General features: G+C 38.5%; 1 protein-coding gene across 4 annotated transcripts in view; it reads left to right on the top strand.

Moving 5' to 3' along the window:
- LOC150084357 (cell adhesion molecule Dscam1-like) overlaps nucleotides 1-22,437 on the top strand; it is a 144,231-nt gene that overhangs the window by 78,330 nt on the left and 43,464 nt on the right. For all 4 annotated transcript variants that reach the window (XM_090375995.1, XM_090375996.1, XM_090375997.1 and 1 more), the window contains exons 7-8: nucleotides 1,154-1,285; nucleotides 10,439-10,603. In XM_090375995.1, coding sequence (XP_090232121.1) covers nucleotides 1,154-1,285; nucleotides 10,439-10,603 — 297 coding nt within the window. The remainder of the gene's footprint in view (nucleotides 1-1,153; nucleotides 1,286-10,438; nucleotides 10,604-22,437) is intronic.

Below are 22,437 nucleotides of genomic sequence, written 5' to 3'. Positions count from 1 at the left end.
ATGACAAAATATCCAAAGACTGGGAAAAATGAACCATTCTTGCCATTCGCATGAAATGAATACGTATAAAAGCAATTTCATTCACCATAGAAGTAAGGAGATCGAAAAAATACAGTAGACGGGTCCAAGTGTTCAGCTTACAGGTTTCCAAGAGAGAATTATCGTAGGATACCATATATGCTGAAAAACGTTCGAACAGACCACGAAAATTGATGGAAAGAGAGCGAAAAGCGCCCAGATTGAGTAGTCAGTAGATCTATTAGTCTTTGTCATCAAAACTGTCAATCATGAGTTCAGCGAGGCCATAAGAACTGGTATTAGAACAAGTACGATACGTAGAAAGCTACTCTTCATCAGAAATGCCCAAATCGTGTCATCTGAACTGTAGTAGAGGCATTGTCACCGTCTGAACTTGCTTCTCGTGGCTTGGTTGGTCGACGTTCCAGGAATATTGGCATTCTTGACAATTCCATGCTTCTTATATTGTTTCAGCATGACAATGCACTATCATGCTGCACAGCCTCTGGTAATTTGGTTTGAAAACATGGGCGTGCAGAGGCTTACTAGTTCTTCCAGACCTTAACGCCATTGAACACTCTTGAAGTGAATTGAAACGTCGGCTTCTAGCAAGGATAATAAGACCGCAATCAGTATCTGAATTCACCACAGTGCTGAAGAAGGAATGGACAAAATAGAACTTTGCGCTTATGAAAAATTGATTCCGAATCCACTGACCATGATAGACTGCTTAATTAAGGACAAAATTAGCCTGACAGGTTATTAAATACCGTATCAACAAAAGGCTCTTGGAAACATGCAGGCGTCGTTTACTTTTAGAAATAATTTTTGTTTTTACTCCTTGTTGACCACATAAGGTCAGAGAAGTTCTGTGTAGTGAGAATATAAGGACATCGCCGTATTTAATAGTCACGTAGGCTGGAGAAACGCGTGTAGTTCTGTACACTTGCGCTTAACATCTGGTCTACGGCGGCCGTTTCTTCTTTTTTCTAAAGGGACATGAAAGAAACAAATTCTAAAATAAGTCCAGATTTATACAGTTTGTAAAAATTCCCATGAAAATTTCCAATCAGCTTAATTATAGCATTTAGAAAAATGCTTGCGTATAACACTACTTTTTCGCTTTCTCCTTTAGAAGTCCCTAGTCCACCAGCTGATGTTTCAGTGGAACAAACGTGGAGTCAAAGTGCTAGCATCCGGTGGAGTGTTCCATATGGAGGGAACAGCCCTATCACTCAGTTCATTGTTCAATATTGGAGAGATGCAGGTACACTCAGTCGTAATTCTGTAATTAGTTCTGATGTTTTAAAAATGTGAAGCAGTACTGTGTTTTTGAGAGTTTAGTATTATTTAGGAGCCTCGGATAAATTATATTAAGCATAACTGTAGACAAAAAAGGAGTTTTAACTTCTCAAATGGTTGTAAAGAATAAAATCTTGTGTCTTACATGACAGTCTTGCCAAACAGAGGTTTCAAATACATGACGTATTCCTCGAATTTAGTAATATACCTATAATAGGTTACTGTTCTTAAATTTAAGTTATTTGAGAGGGAGGCATCTTTTTACCATCAAAGATGTAGGATCTTTGAAAGGCTTGACTACAGCTCCCTGGAGTAGGGACATAAAAATACAGTTTCTAGATTGTAGCTGTCTAGTTATTTCATTTAGGAGCTACATAAAACTCTGTGATAGTAAACAGTTTACCTTTTACAATCCGTATTCATTCATTCAGGAAAGATCTGAGTAACACGACGAAATTAGAATATAAAATTTAACCTACTAGGCCCACATTTTCAACATGGAGTGTTATATCGAATTATATGCGAATTCTTATTTTATTGATAACATTTTAATACAGAACTTCTATTGTTTTAATCCTCTAAGCCAGGCATGGGCAACCTTTCCTAGTTCGGAGGCCAAATTATCATGCTGTCTCCAAGCCAAGGGCAGGACCAAATTATTAAATAAAATAAATTAATATTAAATGAATTAAAACAAGTTGCTACTTCATATTTCATTTATTTATAATATAATGAACGACATAACAATTTAATGTGAAGATTGGCCTTGTACTTGAACTACGAGACTATCAATATTGACGTTAATATTACTTAATTGCATGAAATTTTCGAGGTTTTCGTCCGTTATTCTTGTCCGAATTTTTGATTTATTGTATTTCATCCTTGAAAAAAACTGTTCACACAATATGTGCTGCCGAAAAGACAAATGATTTTTCTTGAAAAGGCGCATAAATTTGTATATTTTTTCTTCCACCAAATAAAATTTATAAAAATCCGTCAAAGCAATGTTGTTAAATTGTGATTTTAGCACTAAATCCGCCTGAAGCTCAGTAAGTTCCATCTGTGTTTCCTGGCACATTATTTACATCAGCATCCATCGGACGAGCAAATATAGCGAATGTGGAGTCTTTGTTTTGGAAGTCGGCAAACCTTGTATCAAATTGCTCTGTTGGTGCCTTCAGTTCTTCTCCATAACAATTATAAGGGATATTTTTATGAGTTGGTAGAGTAGGGAAATGATAACAATTTTTAGCTCTTATCTGATTTTCCAACAATCTTAGTTTATTACAAAAAGCTTTGACATGTCCATGCAGTTCATGAACCAATTGTCCTTATTTTTGCAATTTGAGATTCAGTTCGTTTAGGTATCCGGTGACATCTACAAGAAATGCTAAATCACACACCCACTCATCTTTTACTTGGTTAATTTTGTTTCCTTTTATGTCCATAAAATCTGCAATCTTTTGTCTCAGATCATAAAATGTTTTTTACATTTTACCTTTACTCATCCACCTCACTTCACAATAATAAGACGCATCTTCATAATCCGAAAATAGGTCTGCCAAATACTCCTTAAATTGGCGGTGATTAAGTGCATGTGACTTAATAAAGTTAATACTGGCTACTACAACTTCCATAACATTTGTGAATTTAATCGATTTTGCACACAGATTTTGTTGGTGGATAATGCAGTGAAAATTTGTTAAATTTTCTTGATGGATCTGTAGTTCTATTGCTCTTACATGAACTACTCCAATAAATCCCTTCAGTGCACCAACCATTGCAGGAGTTCCATCAGTGCATATGCCAGATAGTGAACTCCATTTAAGCCCAAATCTCTCGAAGACTGTGTTGACTGTTTCAAATATATCTTCACCGGTAGTTGTTCATTTTAACGGCCGAAGCGCCAATAATTCTTCTGTGATGTTGAAATCCGCATCAACTCCTCGAAGAAATATTGCTAGTTGTGCTGCATCGGTGCTGCCATCCACAGCAATTGATATTTTCAATTGCTTTGTCAATCTAGCAATCTTCTCTTTTAAACTTTTATTGATATCATCAGTACATAATTTCTATCTGTCGGACAACAGTACGTCTCGACAGAAGAATATTCTCGAAGTCTTTTCTTTTCAGGACATATTATACTTGCAACATCCAGCAGATATTTTTTGATAAATTCTCCTTCACCAAATGACTTAGAATGCTTAGCGATTTTTTCGCTTACGACAATGCTGTGGTGCTGCGTTCTTTGCTTGTTGAACATTTGTTGCTGGGTATCCAAGTTCTTCTTCAACTTCTGTATTTCCTCGTTTCGTAGTTGTCCATCAATTTTTTGGTGATCCGCGCATGTCTCGAAGTAGTGTCTCTTCAAGTTGTATTCTTTGTTGACAGATACGGATTCTTTGCACAGCAAGCATACAGGAAATCCTTTATTCAGAATAAAATAATAATCCTCCGTCCAGTTGTCTTGAAATTGACGATTCTTTGCATCTACTTTTTTTTTTTTTTTTTTTGACATAGCCCCTGACATTGTCCCAAAAATATAAGCGATATTCAGAACTGTCTTCTACACCGCAGGCACCTAACAGAACACAACAGCAATGCAGGCACCGAACTGACATGTTGTAACATGTTTATACACGCCGCTAGTCAAAGTGAGAAAGAGACCGTGGTGGGAGAAAACATGGTGTGTTTTGCGCAAGTCATATGACGTCAGCTTAATGTGAGTTAGTAGAACACACCATGTTTTCTCCCACTATGAATCAGACAAACTTCGCTGAAATAAATTAAGGCCGGATCAAAAGAAGTAGAGGACCGGGGGTTGCCCATATGTGCTCTAAGCTGATGCATACATTTCAATACGCTGTAAGTTTATCGCTTGCAAAAAGAAATCTGAGGATGTTTTATCGTAGATGATCACGGTGGACTCACCACTTTGACCTTAAATACGAACGTGACACCCATCTTGGAAAGATTGATATCATGTTCCATCTTTCATGGAAAGATGGATGGAAGTACACAGACTTTGAGGTTCCATTCATAAGTTGAAATCAAAATAGGCTTTTAAAGTATGTCGTGCTCTTCCTTCAAGGAAGTTTGCACATTTAAGTCTTAGAGTAGGGCAGCTTGAATTTTTCTTCTGGAAACTCCTGTTTCTCATTCGGAAAAGTAAACAAACCAACCAATGATGTCCCGTTCCAAAATGGATACAGCTGCGAAGATATTAGGAAGAAGCTCAATAAGGATACTTCTAATAGATTCATTACTGGACATTCTCAGCAATTCATTTTTCAATAACATTCTGTGCTAAAATATTTTAATCATTCGAAAGAAGTCTTCGACAGAGCTCTAACTTTACGAAATTTTGTTCCTTTTATGATTATCCAGACGAAGAAACAATCTCGGCGATTTCGATATTTTTTCCCCTTCCTCTGTGTAATGGAGAGTCATGTTTAAGGCAGTCAGTTTTCTATCTCTGAACTGCAAAGGATCCGTGAAGCAAAAAACAGCGAGGAAGAGAAAGTGTCGTGTTGCAAATAATGTTAAGGTACGCTAACCCAGTTCTCGTGGAAAATAACGACACGTTCCGCCCGTTAGGTTCCATTAAAGGGGAAACACAAGCACCCTAGTGTGTCATCCGCTTACATTTAGTGAACGTAAACTTCACTCGCAGTTCGCTTTATGTTCGGGTTCGTTTCCATTGACGCTCCCGTTCGGTATAACCAGAGTTGATTACTCGTTGGGAAAGGTTTAGGATTCCATTGAGTCCAGTTAGCCAATGATGGATTACTTTTCGATAGATTTAGGATCGGGAGAAGCGCTTCCATTGGTAATAATAGCCGGATAAATATGGAATAAGAGCTGAAGCAAATGAAAAAGACGAACACCACCAGCACATGTGATCACACAGCATAAAGCAAAGCGATACAGAAAGGGACATCAACGCGAGATGGTATCGATAAATTCGGTCAGATATGAAATGTAATTAAATTATGTTGCATGCAGAAAGCTTTCAGTGTCGTAAATACCTAAGCTGACTTTTGTTACGCCGTCCTTAAAATTTATTTCGTTCTCAAAAATCCATGGATTCAATGCAGGCTTTGGTAACAGAGAAGTTCAATATTGTTGGTTGCTGCTCTCATTTATTTAAGGATTTCCTTTTGCAGGTAGCATAAAACGTTCGGATGTCATCCGCAAAATGGCGGTTCTTGAAAATGGTTATATGTGAAAGGTGGTAGGGCACGAAAAAAGAAAATGTTGCCCCCCCTACTCTTGGGTAACCGTCAAAATTGGCGCACTATGGCCATAGTTGCCGATGCGCCCAATAAATTCCGAAACAAACAAACAAAACCGTCAAAATGACCAAATCTTGAAAAACAACCAGCTTTGAACAGTAGTTCATTATAATTATATATTTAACTACACCCAGCTGTTATGTTAAGAATATACACTACCCTTGAAAAGTACCCGGACACACGCCGGTTTCATATTGACGTAATTGCCACTTGCTTAATTGCGTTGTCCACCCCCCCCCTTGGCTGCTATTACACCTTCCACCCTCCTGGATAGGCTTTCCACCGACGAACGCTGGACTTCAGCGAATGTACTCTCCTCTATTCCTCCTGTAGAACAGTGACTAATTGAGTTACTGATATGGGACGTGTTGCTCCGGCCTTCAGATGAGTTCAAGTTCATCCTAAGCAGGACTCTGTACCGGCTGTTCCAATTTTCCATATTCGTGTCCATGAACAGCACCAACAGTATGGCACGTGGCATTACCCTGTGGGAACAGAGATCTGTTCCAAAGAACTGCCACATCGTAGCGAAAATGGGATTATCCAACATTGTACCGCAGACGTCGGCGAGAAAAGGAGAAACAGCGTTACATCCTAACCCCACCTCCCCCAAACTTCATTGCTCACGCAATGTACTGCACCAATCCATCTGATCGGAATGGGAAGTAGCGATATTTGTCACCCCACGGAACCGATTTCTACTGTTTTGCGGTCTAATTAGGGCATTCGTTGCACCACGCAAAGGCGAGACTGCGTGGTGCAATGAATTTTTAATGAGACGCTCCCTCATAAAAACCCAGACTACAGAATTCCATAAGAAGTGTTCGTGTAGCACTCGGCCCCCTGCTGATACCTTAAATTCCTGGTTGGTGTTCTGCTGGGATGTCTGACTAAATAGTTTGAATCTGGATTGTATAGGCTGTTAGAAATGTGATCTGACAATAACGCCCCTCCCAAAATCAGCCAGTGTGGCTGTTATATGGCTGATACTTCTTCCTTACACCAATCACTTATTTATCCGTGAAGGTTTAATGGAATGTGAAAATAGGGGTGATCGAATACTTTTTTTTTTTTTTTTTAGGAAGTGTTTATTTTCTTTTTGCCCTCATTCCTCCACAATGACTCTCGTAGCAGTGTAGCCGTTTCACCATTTGCCTTCCTTTTACAAGTGTCGGGGTCGCGGCCTCTTGATGAGAGCACACCTTAGTGGCCGAGTTAGTCATTCTCACGGGAAGTTACGAGTTTTTCTTCCGAAATTGGATTTTCACCTCCTGCAAACTAACATGCCACTCATATACAAATTTTGTACATACTGTCACTCATGATTTTATTTGCCTCGGTGTTTTTGTAACAAAAATGTGATTATTTTCTCAGTAATGAACTAATTATTATTTTATTCATGAACTATAAAATGTTGAAGAAAATGGATCCGTTTGCAAAAATGTGCTCCTAGTGAATTATCTTGCTTATTGATCACTGAATTATGACCACCCCATCCGTAATGGGCTATGCCGCTTGGCAGTATAAAAACTAAACAGCTTCGTACGCTGGAGCAGTAGTAATTTGTATCTGGTCAAGAAAGTCAAAGCGATAAAGTAGCAGTTAGAGGACGTAGTAAAGATAACACGCAATTTCAAAAGGCATGATTCTTGGAGCTCATGCATTGGGTGCTTCAGTATCGGAAACAGCGCACCTTGTCAGTTGCCCACAGTCCACTGCAGTTAAAGTGTACAAAGAACGATGTAAAATGGGCCAAACTTCCTCGCCCCGACAGAACTGTAAAGGATTACGCAAGGTGAATGCTAGAGCGAATGAAAAGTGCAGTGTGTTGTACGGGCTGAACGGAAGGTCATTGTGCGATAGCTGACATCGCAATACAATATGGGGAATGCAAGAACAATACCTCAAAAGACAATGGGCCACACTCAGACATTTCTCTCCTCACCATTGGCCACCATCGATGGTGAATGCTGTGGTATCAACAACACGCGGGTTGGACACTGGAGAATTGGAAACGAGTGTGCTGTTCGGATGAGTGAAAATACATGGTGCGACACGCCTTCGTAACCATAGTGGTGCCCAATACTGAGGTGGCGGCGGTTGCTTAATATGAAGCATATTTAGGTGGCAAGAACTAGGACTTGTGGGGGGGTTTAATGTTGTGTATATATATATATATATTATATTTATATTATTTTAATTTATTCCCCTATTTAAACAACTCCCCTTTATAATATCTCCCCACTTGCGCATCTGACTATTCAACTTCACAGAAGACTTCAGGTTTTGGGGGGGGGGGACTTCTAGATGTATATTATTCCCTTCGGATGGGCTTGTGTCCAGTACAACAAATAATTACACAAATGTTATACAAAAAAACAAGTTTATTATGCATATTTACAGTTAAATCATAACAAATCTCATTAAGAATAGAATTTCACTGTTTCAACACCAAGGTACTTACAACATATCCAGTCTCTTCCTATCTAACAGGCTCCTTTACAGACTTGACCTTTTTTTATCTCACCTTTCTCATTACGCATACACAGGTTAAATAGTTACACTCTTTATATGCTCACCTTATTTCTGCTCCTATTACAACACAATCAAATCATACCTCATAGGTGTCAATAACATTTTTTTTAATCATTAAAGTTAAACATATCACTGATCATATTACTTTTATGTATCATCATAACTACCAATTTATTCTTTAATTCCCTATTCTTCTTTCTTATATATTTCTTTAACCATTGTCAGTTACAGAACTTGATCACCAAAATACAATGTCACATTCACAACACACCTTTAAGGGTTGGCAATATACATAAATTTTATCTCCACACATTTAATATTTCTATTTTTTCTACAATTCCTTCCGTTCACTTTCTCATCTACATTACTATCCTCCTTAATCCAAATTACTGCCTAAACCAACCATAATTGCCTTAGAGTAGAATTTACTCCTATTTGGTTCACCCATCTAATCTTATCTTTATCATTAAATTCCCCAAAATCGTATTACAGTCTTTTCACTAGTATTTAACTTACAGTATTTTCAAAATAACTTTCTCTTATCATTGAATTCCCCAAATATCGCTCTACAGTCCTTTTTCTAGCAGTTAACTTACAGTATTCTCAAATTAACTTTCACTTACTTAATTTCTATGGTCAGGTGTCTTCATAAGGGCCTTCTATCCTATCCTTATCCAGAGCTGCTATCTTCTGTTATCCAGGGCTATATCTTACAGCTTCCAGGGCATCATCATACGGCATTCGCAACTGCTACTCCGCTTTCAGGATCTGCTACTTTTCCTGTCAGGACGGCTACCTTTTGCCTTTCAAGACTATATCAGGATATTATCGCCTTCCTCGGTGGACTGGGTGTTCTAAGGGAATCTTCTTCTCTCATTCTCACTGTTTGCAGAACTTCCTTTTACTACCCCTTTCCAGTTCATCTCCTAATTTCTCACTCACTACATTACTGATAACCCCACTTCGACTTTTTTTTCGTCGGCTATTTCTTCATCATCTTTCAAGCAACTCTTCCCGACTCACCCTTTCACTAGCACCGCTCAAAAAATTCTCTCCTCTCCTTCTCTTCCTTTTTCACTCTCTCTCTCCTCTTGTGTCCGTATCCATCCACAATTTTCTCCCGGAGTTTTCCACGCCTCCCCACAGTGTTTTCTTCCAATCACTCTTTCTTTTCCTTTTTTTTTTTTTTCTTTTCATTTGTTGGAAGGCCTAGTTCAGCCTGCCCCGTAGCACGTGATTCTCTATACCCCTTTCTTTACAACCTGTTGACATCCGTTGTGTTCTTTGATGTCGGCCGAATACTACAAAACAACTCTTTCTGTCTCATAACAACTTGTCTCTATTGCACTAAAAAAAAAAACCACAAATTGTGACACTGGAGACCATCGCGTCTATTTTTTGAGACTAGTGTGTGCTTTTCCGAATACGTTTCCGGTGTGTGACCCGTCATAAACCTTAAGTTGTTTTTGTAGCGCCGAACCCCCTGCTGGGTTTGTCATAGTATTCTCAGTCAGTTCCCAGTTTTAACGAATGTAAAGCTAATGGCACTATTTTCGATCCTACTACCTTTTAATTTTTATACCTCCTTCCAGAATAATTCTTATTTCTGAAACTGCAGATATTACCCATTTATCCTATTAATGGCAAGAATCAAAGGAAAACTAACTTTCAAAGTCTTAATAAAAAATATTTTATTTTTGTAAGATTTTCAAATCTTACAGACTATTGGCGAGGTCCACCGGCAGCTCTTAGGAGACCGCGTGCACCCTGCCATGTTGCATTTTTTCCTGGACATAAACGGGATCTTCCAAGGCGATAGACTTGCCATAGGCCCGTACTGGACAAGAGTGGTTCTAGCAACAGTCAAAATATCACACATCTTGATTGGCCTCCACATTCGCCTGACTTCAACTCAATTGAACACCTGTAGTATGTTTTGGGACGCGAAGCGTATGGCACGCATCCGTCACCTATTCCGATATTGTGAAAGCCTTACAGGCAGCATGGCTGCAGATCCCTACGGACGTCTTCGGACATCTAGTGGAGTCAATACCTAAGCGAATAGCGGCTATTATCGGCACGAATATTGGACCCAACACAGTATTAGGTAGGTGGTCATAATTCAGTAATCACTCAGTGTATAACATTCTTCTTTAAGGATGCAGTGGAAAAATAAAGAGCACCCACCGGCTACCAGTTTATTTTAATGAGCTTAATCGATAGTATTAAAATGTAATAATTTTTATTAGTTCCCTTTCGAAAAAAAGTTTATTATATATTTTGTTTAGGCGCTCCTCACAGACTGGAAGAGGAAGTTGTGGCTGCCACTCAATCATCAACTATGTTGAGAAGTCTCCAGCCCGGATCTTCTTATGTAGTTCGGGTATTGGCGGAGAACGATGTTGGTCGAGGAAACCCGTCTGAGTCCCAACGGTTTCTGACTAAAGAATCAGGCAAGTTTCTTTAACGCAATAACACATTAGTAAACATACTGACATGTCCGATCTCTTTTAATGGTCTTGTATTTATATATATTTTTTTCGTTTTTATGTTATCTTATAAACTCGATCTATATCATCCTTTCTATCTGATGGATGCTATTCATTACTGCATGTCTTTTATGATAACGCGCTATTTTATTTTTATTTCCTTTTTTTCTTTGAAAGGAAGGGATAAATGTACAAAGCCTTGGGTTGGCTAAAGTTTCTTTGTCTATTTAGTACTTTTTAACTGTTTTATAATTCCTTGATGATTGCAGTAATTCACATCTAGCATTAAACAGTGTATGTATATGCAGTATGATATCTGATAAAGTTAATATAGTTTGCGAACGGTATTATTCGAGATGAAACAGTCAACACATTTTATTTTAATCTTACACTTGACACCACGTTTTTTTATGAATTCTAAATTGTTTATCGGATTCACAAGATTTAAACTTGTTTCCTACCAAAAGACAAATCCACTAGACGAGTTGTCAAAGTTTAAGATCCAATTTTGGGATCCGTTATCAAGAAAAAGTTGAGCAGGTCTCCAAGTTCGTTTCGAGGAGTCCTGCCTGCCATTTGTAAGTTTTACTGAGGCAGAATTAAAATGTTAAATTCTTGCCTAAAACTAGAGGTAGTACTAGCAGGAGGTTTTGTGTGGGTTAAGATTTCAAGAAGGAAGAGAAGACGTTGAAGATGAATGATTCGAATGTTCAAAAAAATAACGCAACGTGAAGAGAAACTATTGGCAATTGACCGTTTCTCTTCGTTAGAACTGTTAGGTTGACTTTGACCAGAGTGAACACAAATGAAGTCTGGAAGATGGCGTAAAAATCATGGCAAAGAGTAAAACTGAAAAGAGAAACTTGTTCAGACATTTTGAGGAAACTGTCATTATCGATGTGACCTAGATCTTTCAGTTTGGCCCAGAAGAAAAACATTCCAATATCAAATGGAAAGAGTCCTGGATCTCCCAGCCCAAAAGAAAATTCGTGAAAACACCTAATCTTTGGGGAAATATATGGATTTTTGTATCATGACAATTCACCTTCTTGAATCGCTCTTTCAGTAAGACAATTTTTGAAAAAAAATAATAAAAATAAATAAATTGAATGATCATTGCTCTTCTGATCTCTCCCCATGCAATTTTAAGTTCAGAAAAATACATTGAAAGAATTTTGTTATAAATAATTGGAAGACATTTTGGAATGTATGTGTGTGAAGTCATTTTTGGAGAGTACTTATGGATAATAGCAATTAACAAAAGTGTTATCAAAGTTTCCTTCATTCCCACAGAATTAGCTCGCTGCTTTCTTTCGGCACATTTTATTTTTAGTTTACTAGCTGTTGATATAAATTTATGCGTAGATTACATCCCTTAAGTAGTGTTAAAGATTGCCCCACAAGCGGATGAGTAGCAAATACAAGCATGATTTAGCAATCGTGTCTTAAGTCCTGACCCTGACTGCCAGCATGTAGCTAAACAAGAATTATAGCAACTATAAGTGGATATCAGGCGTCAATTTGTTTTATCGGCGACTAACCACAGGAAAATTTCAAGGAACACAGGACCCTACAACTTCCAATTATCTGCTTAACTGTAATGGTTCCATCGACTATTAAAGTAGCGAGTAGCAGAATTCTGTGATATCCACTTCTAAAGCAGATATGGATGGTGGCGGTCTTAACTGAAACAAAGAGAGGGAAAGGTGTAGAAATGACTGGAGAATATATTTTCCTTTAGTCTGGTGTCGACCGACATTTAAGAGCTAAGGTATGAGTTTCTGTGCTTGTTCACAAGAATCTCCAAGTTTAAGGAATACAATGAATGTCCAAAAAACCATCATTGATAAAATAGAGGAGAGAAGACTGGAGTGGTTTGGCCATGTGAAGAGAATGGAGGACGACAGATTGCCCAGAGGAGTCATGGAATGGATGCCATGGAGAAGAGAAATGGGAGGAAGACCAAGAAGGACGTGGATAGAAGGTGTGAGAGCAGCCATGAATAGAAGAGGACTGGTGGACGGAGATTGGGAAGATAGAAGAAAATGGAAAAAAAAAATAAAGGAATGACTTTTCGATGTTAGGTTGAGGAGAACCGTTGTAATAACGAATAAATCCTAAAAATAAGAAAGCGAATGTTCTTGTTCTCTCTCTACCCTGTGATCCCCATACAGATATCTGGATTTTCGGAAGCATAAACAGTAAATTTTAAAATAAGGACTACAGAAAGAATGGGTATCGCTACCGGGGGACTGTTATCCGCTGATATAAATTAGATTTGAGGTGAAGTCTTTCAGCGTCAAGGTGAACAACCTTGAAACCGCTGAAAGAAGTGCACCCAGTTGATACAGATGAACAGTGCACTGTTGAGTCAGTTTGGTGTGACATAAACACTGCGAAAGCAAAAAATATCTCTCCCCATGCAATTTTACGTTCAGAAAAATACATTGAAAGAATTTCGTTCTAAATAATTTGAAGACATTTTGGAATGTGTGTGTGAAATGACTCGAATGAGTACAATGAACAATTGTACAAAGAAATAGTGGGCTAGTAAATCGGAATGTCTTATAATGGGGGATTTTAACTTCCCAGATATTGACTGGAACTTGTGTGTTGGGCACTCGCACACTAGTCAGACTTTTGTGGATTTATTGAATGATTGTTTTCTACATCAGCATGTTCGAGAGGCAACCAGAGAAAGTAATACTCTTGATCTGGTTATCAGCAGTGATTATTCGTGTATTAAGAATTTGCAGATAAAGGAACCACTAGGTGGCAGTGATTACATTGTACTGATGTGGGATTTACTTAAAGATTTAATTACCATCAGGGGCAAAGGAAAGCGTTTTTGCTTTCGTAAAGGGTGAGTACAGTGGTCTCAGACAGTTTTTAAATTCTGTACAGTGGGATCAACTGACGATGTTACAAACAGTAAATTCTAAGTGGGAAGCATTCAAGGAATTAATCGTGGATGCTACTAAAAGTTTCATACCTATTAAAAAATATTGTTCAAGGTTTAGGCCTAAATGGTTATCAAATGAACTAAAGAGACTCGTGACAGAGGAGAAAAATGCATGGATTGCATATAAATTATCAAGCGACTCAGAAGCCTATGGCAGATATAAGCTAGTCTGTAATCAGGTCACAAAGGAGGTTAGGCAGGCGAAGGCAGATTACGAGAAATCCTTGGCAAGGGATGCTAAGAAAAACAGCAAGGATTTCTTTACTTATATAAACTCTAAAAGGAAGGAGATGAATCAGATTGGTCCACTTGACATCGATGGTTCGACCGTTGATGATCCTGCTCAGGTAGCTAACAAACTGAATGAGTATTTTGCATCTACATTCACACGTGAGGAATTATTAAGGTTTGAAAATGGCAGAAGGTTATCAAATTGTAGCAGGGTGCTTAATGATTTTGTAATAACCGAGAGCAAAGTGGAGGAGAAATTGTCGAAGTTAAACATACGAAAGGCACCTGGGGGTGGATGGGATCTATCTAGTTATATTAAAGGAGGCGGCAAAGCAACTAAGCAAACCCTTAGCCATAATTATGAGAGCGTCCTTGGACTCAGGGGAGTTCCCACGCACTGGAGATGTGCAAATGTATCCCCAATTCACAAAGGGGGATCGAAGGGTGACACAAGTAATTATAGACCAGTTAGTTTAACTTCTGTTCCGGGTAAAATAATGGAGTCACTGGTTAAAGATGCACTGCAGGATAATCTAGACAAGACTGCAGCAATAATTCAGACACAGCATGGGTTTGTTAAGGGAAATTTGATTGTCTGACAAATTTGATTGGATACTATGATGTGGTTACAAAGGAACTGGATGCAAAAAATAATTTTGATATCATATATTGGGATTTCAGGAAAGCTTTTGACACTGTTGCGCATGGAAGACTATTGTACATATTGGAGCAGAATGGTATTAAGGGTAAGTTGCTACAATGGATAAAAGGATGGCTGAGTGGGAGAAGACAGAGGGTGGTAATCAATGGGGGCTGCTCTTCGTGGACTAATGTTATTAGTGGGGTCCCACAGGGTTCGGTGTTAGGTCCACTGTTGTTTTGTATATTTATCAATGATATTGATGAAGGTATATCAGGCTTAATGTCGAAGTTTGCAGATGATACAAAGGTTGGCAGGGTTGTTAATGACAGTGTGCTACTGCAACAGGATCTAGATAATTTGGGCAGATGGGCTAAGAAGTGGCAACTGAAGTTTAACCTTGACAAATGCAAAGTACTGCATATGGGTAGAAGTAACCCCAGAGAAACGTACCAACTGTGTGGTACTACACTTAAGGTGGTAGAAAATGAAAAAGATCTGGGAGTAATTGTGCAGTCAGATACGAAGTTTTCTGAGCAATGCAGACAGGCTGCCAGGGCAGGTCATGGGTTTTGTCAATGATATATAGGAATTTTGCTAGCAGGGAAAAGGAGGTGATTGTCCCTCTGTATAAGGCAATGGTCAGGCCACGCCTTGAGTACTACGTACAGGTCTGGAGGCCTCATTTTAGGAAGGATGTAGATTTGCTTGAGCGTGTACAGAGAAGAGCAACAAGATTGGTGAAGGGAATGGAGGGATCCTCTTACCAAGTGAGGCTTAAGTTCTGCAAATTGCAGTGGCTGGAGACTAGGCACCTGCGCGGTGATCTGATTGAGGTATATAAGGCCTTGAATGGGTTGAGCACGCTGAATTCTAATGGGATCCTTCCACTTGTTCAGATTACGAACCTAAGGGGGCATAAATTCAAATTAAGAAAGGACAGATGTATAATAGATGTGCGGAAATTTGCCTTTAGCCAGCGGGTGGTTAATTGCTGGAACAAACTTCCATCTGTCGTTGGGGAAGTTGATAGGTGGAATAAATTTAAGGAGGAACTGGACAGGCATTTGGAGGGAATGGTGTGTGTTTTTTTTTTTTTTTGGCTGATGCTTCATAAGCTCATACACATGCTTTCTTGCATCACATGCCACTGCTACAAGTATTTCTGTTAAAAAAAAAAAAAAAAAAGTAATGTAAGTGAAAAATCTTACTACTAAAACCATTCACAGATGGTCAAACCCCTAAATAAAACTGTCTGATGAATAGCATTGCGTATGCAAGATTCACTCTGAGCCAAAATTTGAACGAAGTAGATTATCAACTGAAGACAATGGCAGGGTGCGCAACCTGCAGTAGGCGACACCCCCAATCTCTAGAATTTCTCGCATTATTTCACTTTTTTTTTTCTTCACTCAGCTTTTCTTTAATAAACTTCTCAAAATGTTTATAGCTATTAAATCCTTGGCAGGCATGGAAAAATTTGACGTACTACACAAGTTATTAATATGCAATCGTGCGTCCTTCAAACGCATTCTTTTTGACACAGACAAATCTAGAGAAATTTCGTTTGAGATGGTTTTTGGAAACCATATGGAATTCGTTTTAATGACCAGCACGTGTTGCTCTTCATGCATCAGCTAATGCATGCAATTCATTAAAAAAATTGCTTAATGAGGAAGAAAATTCAAACGACACAGTTGTCTAGCATAAAATTAATAAAAATGGTTTAAGCAGTTTTGCACTGCCATCCTGAAATTTCAGCCCCTTTTCGAGAATTACGAAATGAGCATCATTTCGGTTTTAATTGGGTGGACACCGGTTATGACGTAACGCCTCTTTTTAACATCACATCTTAGTAAGCGCTGCTCTCAATTGCTTCATAACAGTTCGTTTCTTTACATTTAGTTAAGTTTCCGCGACAATCTTTAGTAAAGTGAAACGATCCCCTAAATAGGAAGTCAGAAGACTTCTTCCATTTGTGTTTAGGACTCTTCTTAGCGCATACGCCATAAAAAGAAAGAAAACGTGGACTATAAACTCCACAAAATATGTTAAGTCAATCTTTTACGTTAATCGAAACCCTCTTCTTCGGCTGGTGCCATTTTGAATTCAGTGTCTCTGGTGGTGATAAAACTTGGGTAAAAAACTTTAGCTTCCAAGTGGTTTTGCATGTTTTAAAAACTCACGTGCTTGCAAGAATGAATCAATTGAAACTTCATATTAATAATAGACCAATAGTTGATTTTATTTTGAGTTCCAATATCCTAACCTTACTGTCAACGCTGTTAGGAGACGTCTGTCTTCCTAACATATACACTTCGCCATCAGCTTCGGGTGCGGTCTCGCCCTTTCTTATCCATAAATGAGGACTTCAAAATATTGATGGACGACAACAAAATCTTCCGAGTGGTTTTACCTGGGAGTTGGCCACAAAGTCTCCTTCAACTTGCTGCTCAGTACATCAGAAAAATTTGTACTTTAGGTGTCGATGATTCTCTTCAGGACGTGATCGATTATCTCCGGGACCTAAACAGACAGCTCCCCAAGGAGAACTGGGATATCTACTTAAGTATGATCGAGAAGCCTTTGCTATAAAACTCTTTTGCTCTGTGTTCTTAGTCAGTAAAGATTGATTGGCCATCATGCTGCTGGTGATCACGGTAAATACGAGACTCCACGAATACCAAGAACATTAATATCCCTCCTTTTCTTGTAATTTATGATTTAAGAAATAGGACCATGTTTTTCCATCATTCTAGAAATTTCAAGAGAAAAATAAACGAAAGAGCTTCTCTTAGATAACAAACCAAGCTGAGATTAGTAATAAGATTATGATAAGCCTACATGAAAGTGTTGCACCATTTTCAAGAATATATTATATCATTACCGTTGCTAGTGATATTGATACGTTTCTGTATGTCCTTCATCGGTGCGAACATAATAAAATTATGAGTGTTAACTTGTAGGAATCGCGCATTATGGAACTTAATGTCTTGACAATAACTGGTTGTAAATGAACTTTAGTGGACATACTAAAGTGCGTTTTTTAAGAGGTTCCTGTGGTTCCCTCAAATCTGCGTTAAGTACTCTGTGATGCTGCACAACTTAGCAAAACCAGTAGATGTGAGGAGTGTGTTGTTTGATTGGTCACTTAATTACCAGAGGCGCGATTAGCAGGAAGGACCTCCGAGCATCCGTCCATGACACAGGGAATTGGACCAGGAACAGCCTGTCAGGATGCCTGCAATCTTGCGAGTGTGAAGGGATCCACCTTAAAGGACATTTTATAAAACAAGATGGAGGCAGTAGAGCAGAAGTCCCCCCCCCCCAAGCGAAAACAGAGGAGGGAAATATGACTAGTGTAAGGGGGATTGCCTCTAGAAAAGGGTGTGGGGTAGGGAAGGAAAGACAAAAGCGTGAATAGAAGTTCTGCCTACTGTGAGGAATAATATGGGAGATTGAGGTATCGATTGAACTTTACTATGGAAGAGTTGATTCACTGGTCACGGGACCTGTCTACCACCCTGATGCCATAATCAGGGTGGTGCAGCAGACAGAGGTCAACTGCCAGAAAGACCGTCAAATCCCATCAGGGTATTCTTTGGTCAGCTGGAAGAAGTGAGTATGATGGTGCTTTTAGATCATTGAAGTCATTCCCACGAGGAGGATATCCAATTTTGTGCTCGCACAGTTCTAGCTGTGGCTGGTGTTGAGAATAGAGCAGGTGAGGTGAGGCAGTGACTTAGGGAACGTGTGATCTTCGTGTCTGATTTGCAGAGTAGACCTGGAGAGATTGATACCAGCGCCTCTGAAAGACTGCAGAGGCATATCTGCTGAAAACTAGAAACGCTTCTTTTGATTATAACAGTTTGTTTCCCGGATTGAGTGTAGCTAAATTTAGATCCAGTAAGAGTTGATTACGTAGGTCCAGGTGGATGTTATGTGGGTGCATTACATGATGGCAGTCCTCGAGTTCCCCGAGTTCATAATGGGTATCATTTACAAACCCAAATTCCTGAAGTCGCTTTTTGAATGCCCCATCTTCTGTCAGAAGAAACGTAGTACGTACATTAGGCTAGAACCAGTCGAGTTGCGGTTTGTTTGAGGTAAAATATGTTAGGTAGAAGTAGCTTGGTAGTACTGACTTTGGCAGGATCATCGCAACGGGTTTGCTAGTAGAAGACAAGTTCCTGCCAAATACGCCGATTTCTTATTTTGGATCTGCATCGAAAAGAGATGCCATTCCGAGGAATTCCGCTTCCTTGCTCTTGCTGATGAAAGCCCAGTGATGAAAGCCCATGGGAAAGCCCAGTGAAGGCCGCTTGGAGGTCAAGGAAAATATAGCCTGTCAATACTTGTAGTGCTGTTTTGAAGACTTTTATATGCCCGAGTCATGATGATGGACAAACGATGGAACCATACGGCAGCGCCTTGAAGTAGGCATTAATAACTTTCGTTGACTGCATAATCATCTGAATCTGTTCCCACAAAGATGTGACATCTTGCAGTCAATCTGGACGTGCAGATACTCATCAACAATCTTTTACAATGATACGAATAGATACAGGCACGTCTCCACAATCTTTATAAGTGGATCATTATAATTTTTTCTACAGTAGCAATTGTTTCAGTACTGACAGCATCAGTTCATGTTCAATTGATTTCCGGCCATGTTTAAATTCATTGTACCACCTAGTTACAGTGTTACATTTAGGGATACTTTTCCTTTTGATTTTGCTTTGAGTTGTTTCCTTCCTGACAAATTTGGTGATAGATATAAAAGCCCTCCTTTGCGATTTCCAGTACTCAATTACCTAGAGGAAACAAAAATAAAACCACTCACAAATAATGTAAGTTAAAAAAAATTCTGCTTCTTATATTATTTATCGAAATGTAGCTGTATTATTCATATATTTAAGGGTCTGTACGTATCCTGTTTACACCCGAGTGTAAACAGGATACATTTATTTTATTATTATTTTTTTTTTGTACAGGATTTTAAAAATGTACAGGATACATTTTTATTTTTTCTGGAAATAAAAAAAAAAAAAGATCTGTCAACTCTGAATGGTTAAACATCCAGAGAAGGTTATCAGCTTTACAACTATTTCAATTTCGATATGGTTTTAACTAATTCTCCTTATTTGACATCAAAGGAACTATACTGATTTGGTTCCAGCTGTGTAAGTTTAATTAGAAACGCTTTTAAAAAAAAAAAAAAAAAATCGAATTAATCTTCCTCAGCGAAGCGTAGCACCATCTGGTAACATTTATAAGCGATGTTGAATGATTTATTATTAATATCAATTTATTTTCAAATAAATGTCCCTTTGCAGCTATCGAGCTAGAGGACACGGGTTACATGATAATAATCAATCAATAAATAAATATTGTATGAGTTCTATTACGATCTGAAGGTCTAGTAATGATATTTCAGTTGAGCTTAATTTTCCGGAGAGAAGCTGGGCGAAGATCACGAGGTTCTTGAAGATTATATGATACTTCCAAGGTAGCATATTTAGATTAGAGTGCATGACAGATTTTGAGATTGTAGGTGGTAGGCATGCAACCTTATTTAGCCATTTGAAAATCCAGTATTCCAGGGATAGGAACTTGGTTTGGTAAGATGGAGGTGTCGAAGACCATATCGTTGAGGCATACAATGGAATTGGGGTTATGCAACGAAGAATATAGTTACTGATAAGATGTGAGTTATGGAAGTTAGAGATCTCCTGTTTCACTGCCCATATAGCAGCATATGTTTTTCCGAGTGACATTAAAATGAGGCAAGAACGTAAGGTCTTTGTCCCAGGTGAGGCCCAAATCTTTATGCTGGGTGACTTTTTTTTAACTAGGAAGTTGCCAATCATGATGTTCATATCGTTTATATTTCTCTTTTTTGGCTATAATAAGTTGAGCAGTTTTTTCGTTGTTAATGGAGAGCCCAATTGCGTTAAGGTAATTTTCAAGTTGTTGTAACTGTCGGTTGGAGATCACTGTGGTAGATTGGAAAGACTGGTAGCATTTTGTAACAACAAAGAACTTAACATCATCGGCATACGTGGTAAAGTTAGCATGATTTGTAAGGAATGGTTCTAACGATGCAGCAGAGAGAATACCCCCTTGGGGAAGCCCTCTGGAGCAGATAATTTGATGATGGTGATCTCTTATCCATAGGGTCCTGGTCTGTAAGAGCTTCTTAAGGAGATGTAATAGATGACTAGAGATTTTGAAGTATTCGCCCAGTATGGCACATAGTGCATGGATGGACAGAGAGAGAGGCCGCCGTAGCCTAGTGGTCAGGAGCGCGGATGCATAAGTACACGTGCCTTGAGTGACCGGGGTTCAAGCCCGTGACTGCTGAATATGGTACTGTTTCTTGTATTCTGGCTATCTTGTGAATTCCCCTGACCGTTTGGTCTTCCCATAGTATTAACAGAAAATCTATTCTATTTTTTATTGTCGAAAGCCGCATTGATGTCCAGAAACACAATATCGAGTTGTTCTTTGTTGCTTAATGTATCTTCTACTCTGAAAAGTGTGTCCATGAGGTTGTTGATAGTGAATCGTCCAGGTAGAATACTATGGAGGTATGATGGGTGAGAACAGGAAGGATAGCTTTTTCCATGATTTTGAGAAAGGCGCATGCTACAGCAATTGGTCTATAATCGTTAGCATGAATTATAATTTTTAACATAAGATCAAAATTAAAGGGAAAAATAGTGTCATTTAGCCTTTGGTATTTGTATACCTGATTAAAGGAAGTAAAAATATTAGTCGTTTGTTACGTTCGAAAAGTAGTCTGGCAATTTATTATTAGTATTTTTTAATTGGAAATTCGTTTAATTTGTAGACCCTCGGCTACTAAGAGTATAAAGACCTATAAATAAATATAGGATAACAAACCTGAAGAAAGTCTAAGCTGAAATTTGTTTGGATTTTTTTTTTTTTTAGAGTTGTGTGAAATTACGATTTTATAATCAAACCTCTGTTCATGTTTAATAGTCAAGTTTCGTTCCTCGACTCGAACACAACTATTGACAAACTTATTCCAAACCAGCTGTGAGCGTATTATAATCTTCATTGTAGTGGTGTGTACAGGCTTTCTGTATGCCCATATCCAACATCATAATTCCATCTCAATACAGTTCAGAAATTGACCTTTCGGTACGTTCACCAACTTTATTTCCTCTCGCAAAAAAAGGACAGTTGATCACAACCCTTGTATTAGTGATCACCTCTCAATTTAAATTCTGGACAATTTGTCTTCTTCCTCAAATGACAACCGAACAGCCTTGAAATTTTATAAAGAAAAATGGATGAAATATCAAATAATGGTGAATTTAAATACATCTACCTCATCCCACGCTGTCGACTCTACAGTAAACTATATTACACAACAGATAATGACAGCGGAAGAATTCTCTGTACCTAAGTAGCCCACTAAAATCCTATACCACCCTTACCATGTGGTGGTATAAAATTTGTAGTAATGCAAGAAAAGAAACTAATAAACATTGGAATATGTTTTATGAACGCCCAACCAATATTAATCTCATACCATTCAAGAAAGTGGGGTGTAGAGCTCGGGTGCAGACCAGAAGATTGAGTAGCATATGACGAGAGTGTTTACATGAAGATGGAATGGGCAAGCAAGTGCGAATGGGTGACTTGAATGTGCCCCAGATTGATTAGAATAAGTGGGAAGGAAACTCACCAGTGGGAAAAACTTTTTAAAATAAACTAGATAATTATTATTTGTACCAGCATGTTAGAGAAAGTATTAAAGGTGAGAATATGCTTGCTCTCCTCATTACTAACGATTCAGATAACATCACTGGGCTTTAAAGTACAGGAACCATTGTCAGGAAGTGATCATGCAATCGTCAGCTGGAAGATGAAGAAAGATGTTGCAGTAGTTAAAGGCACAGGTTTCAACTTCAGAAGAGACTTTGACAGTTTAAG

The sequence above is a fragment of the Mastigoproctus giganteus genome, chromosome 6, assembly GCF_048544385.1.
Source record: "Mastigoproctus giganteus isolate SK-2022 chromosome 6, ASM4854438v1, whole genome shotgun sequence".
NCBI lineage: Eukaryota > Metazoa > Arthropoda > Arachnida > Uropygi > Thelyphonidae > Mastigoproctus > Mastigoproctus giganteus.
This window is presented reverse-complemented; position numbering and strand designations above follow the sequence as displayed.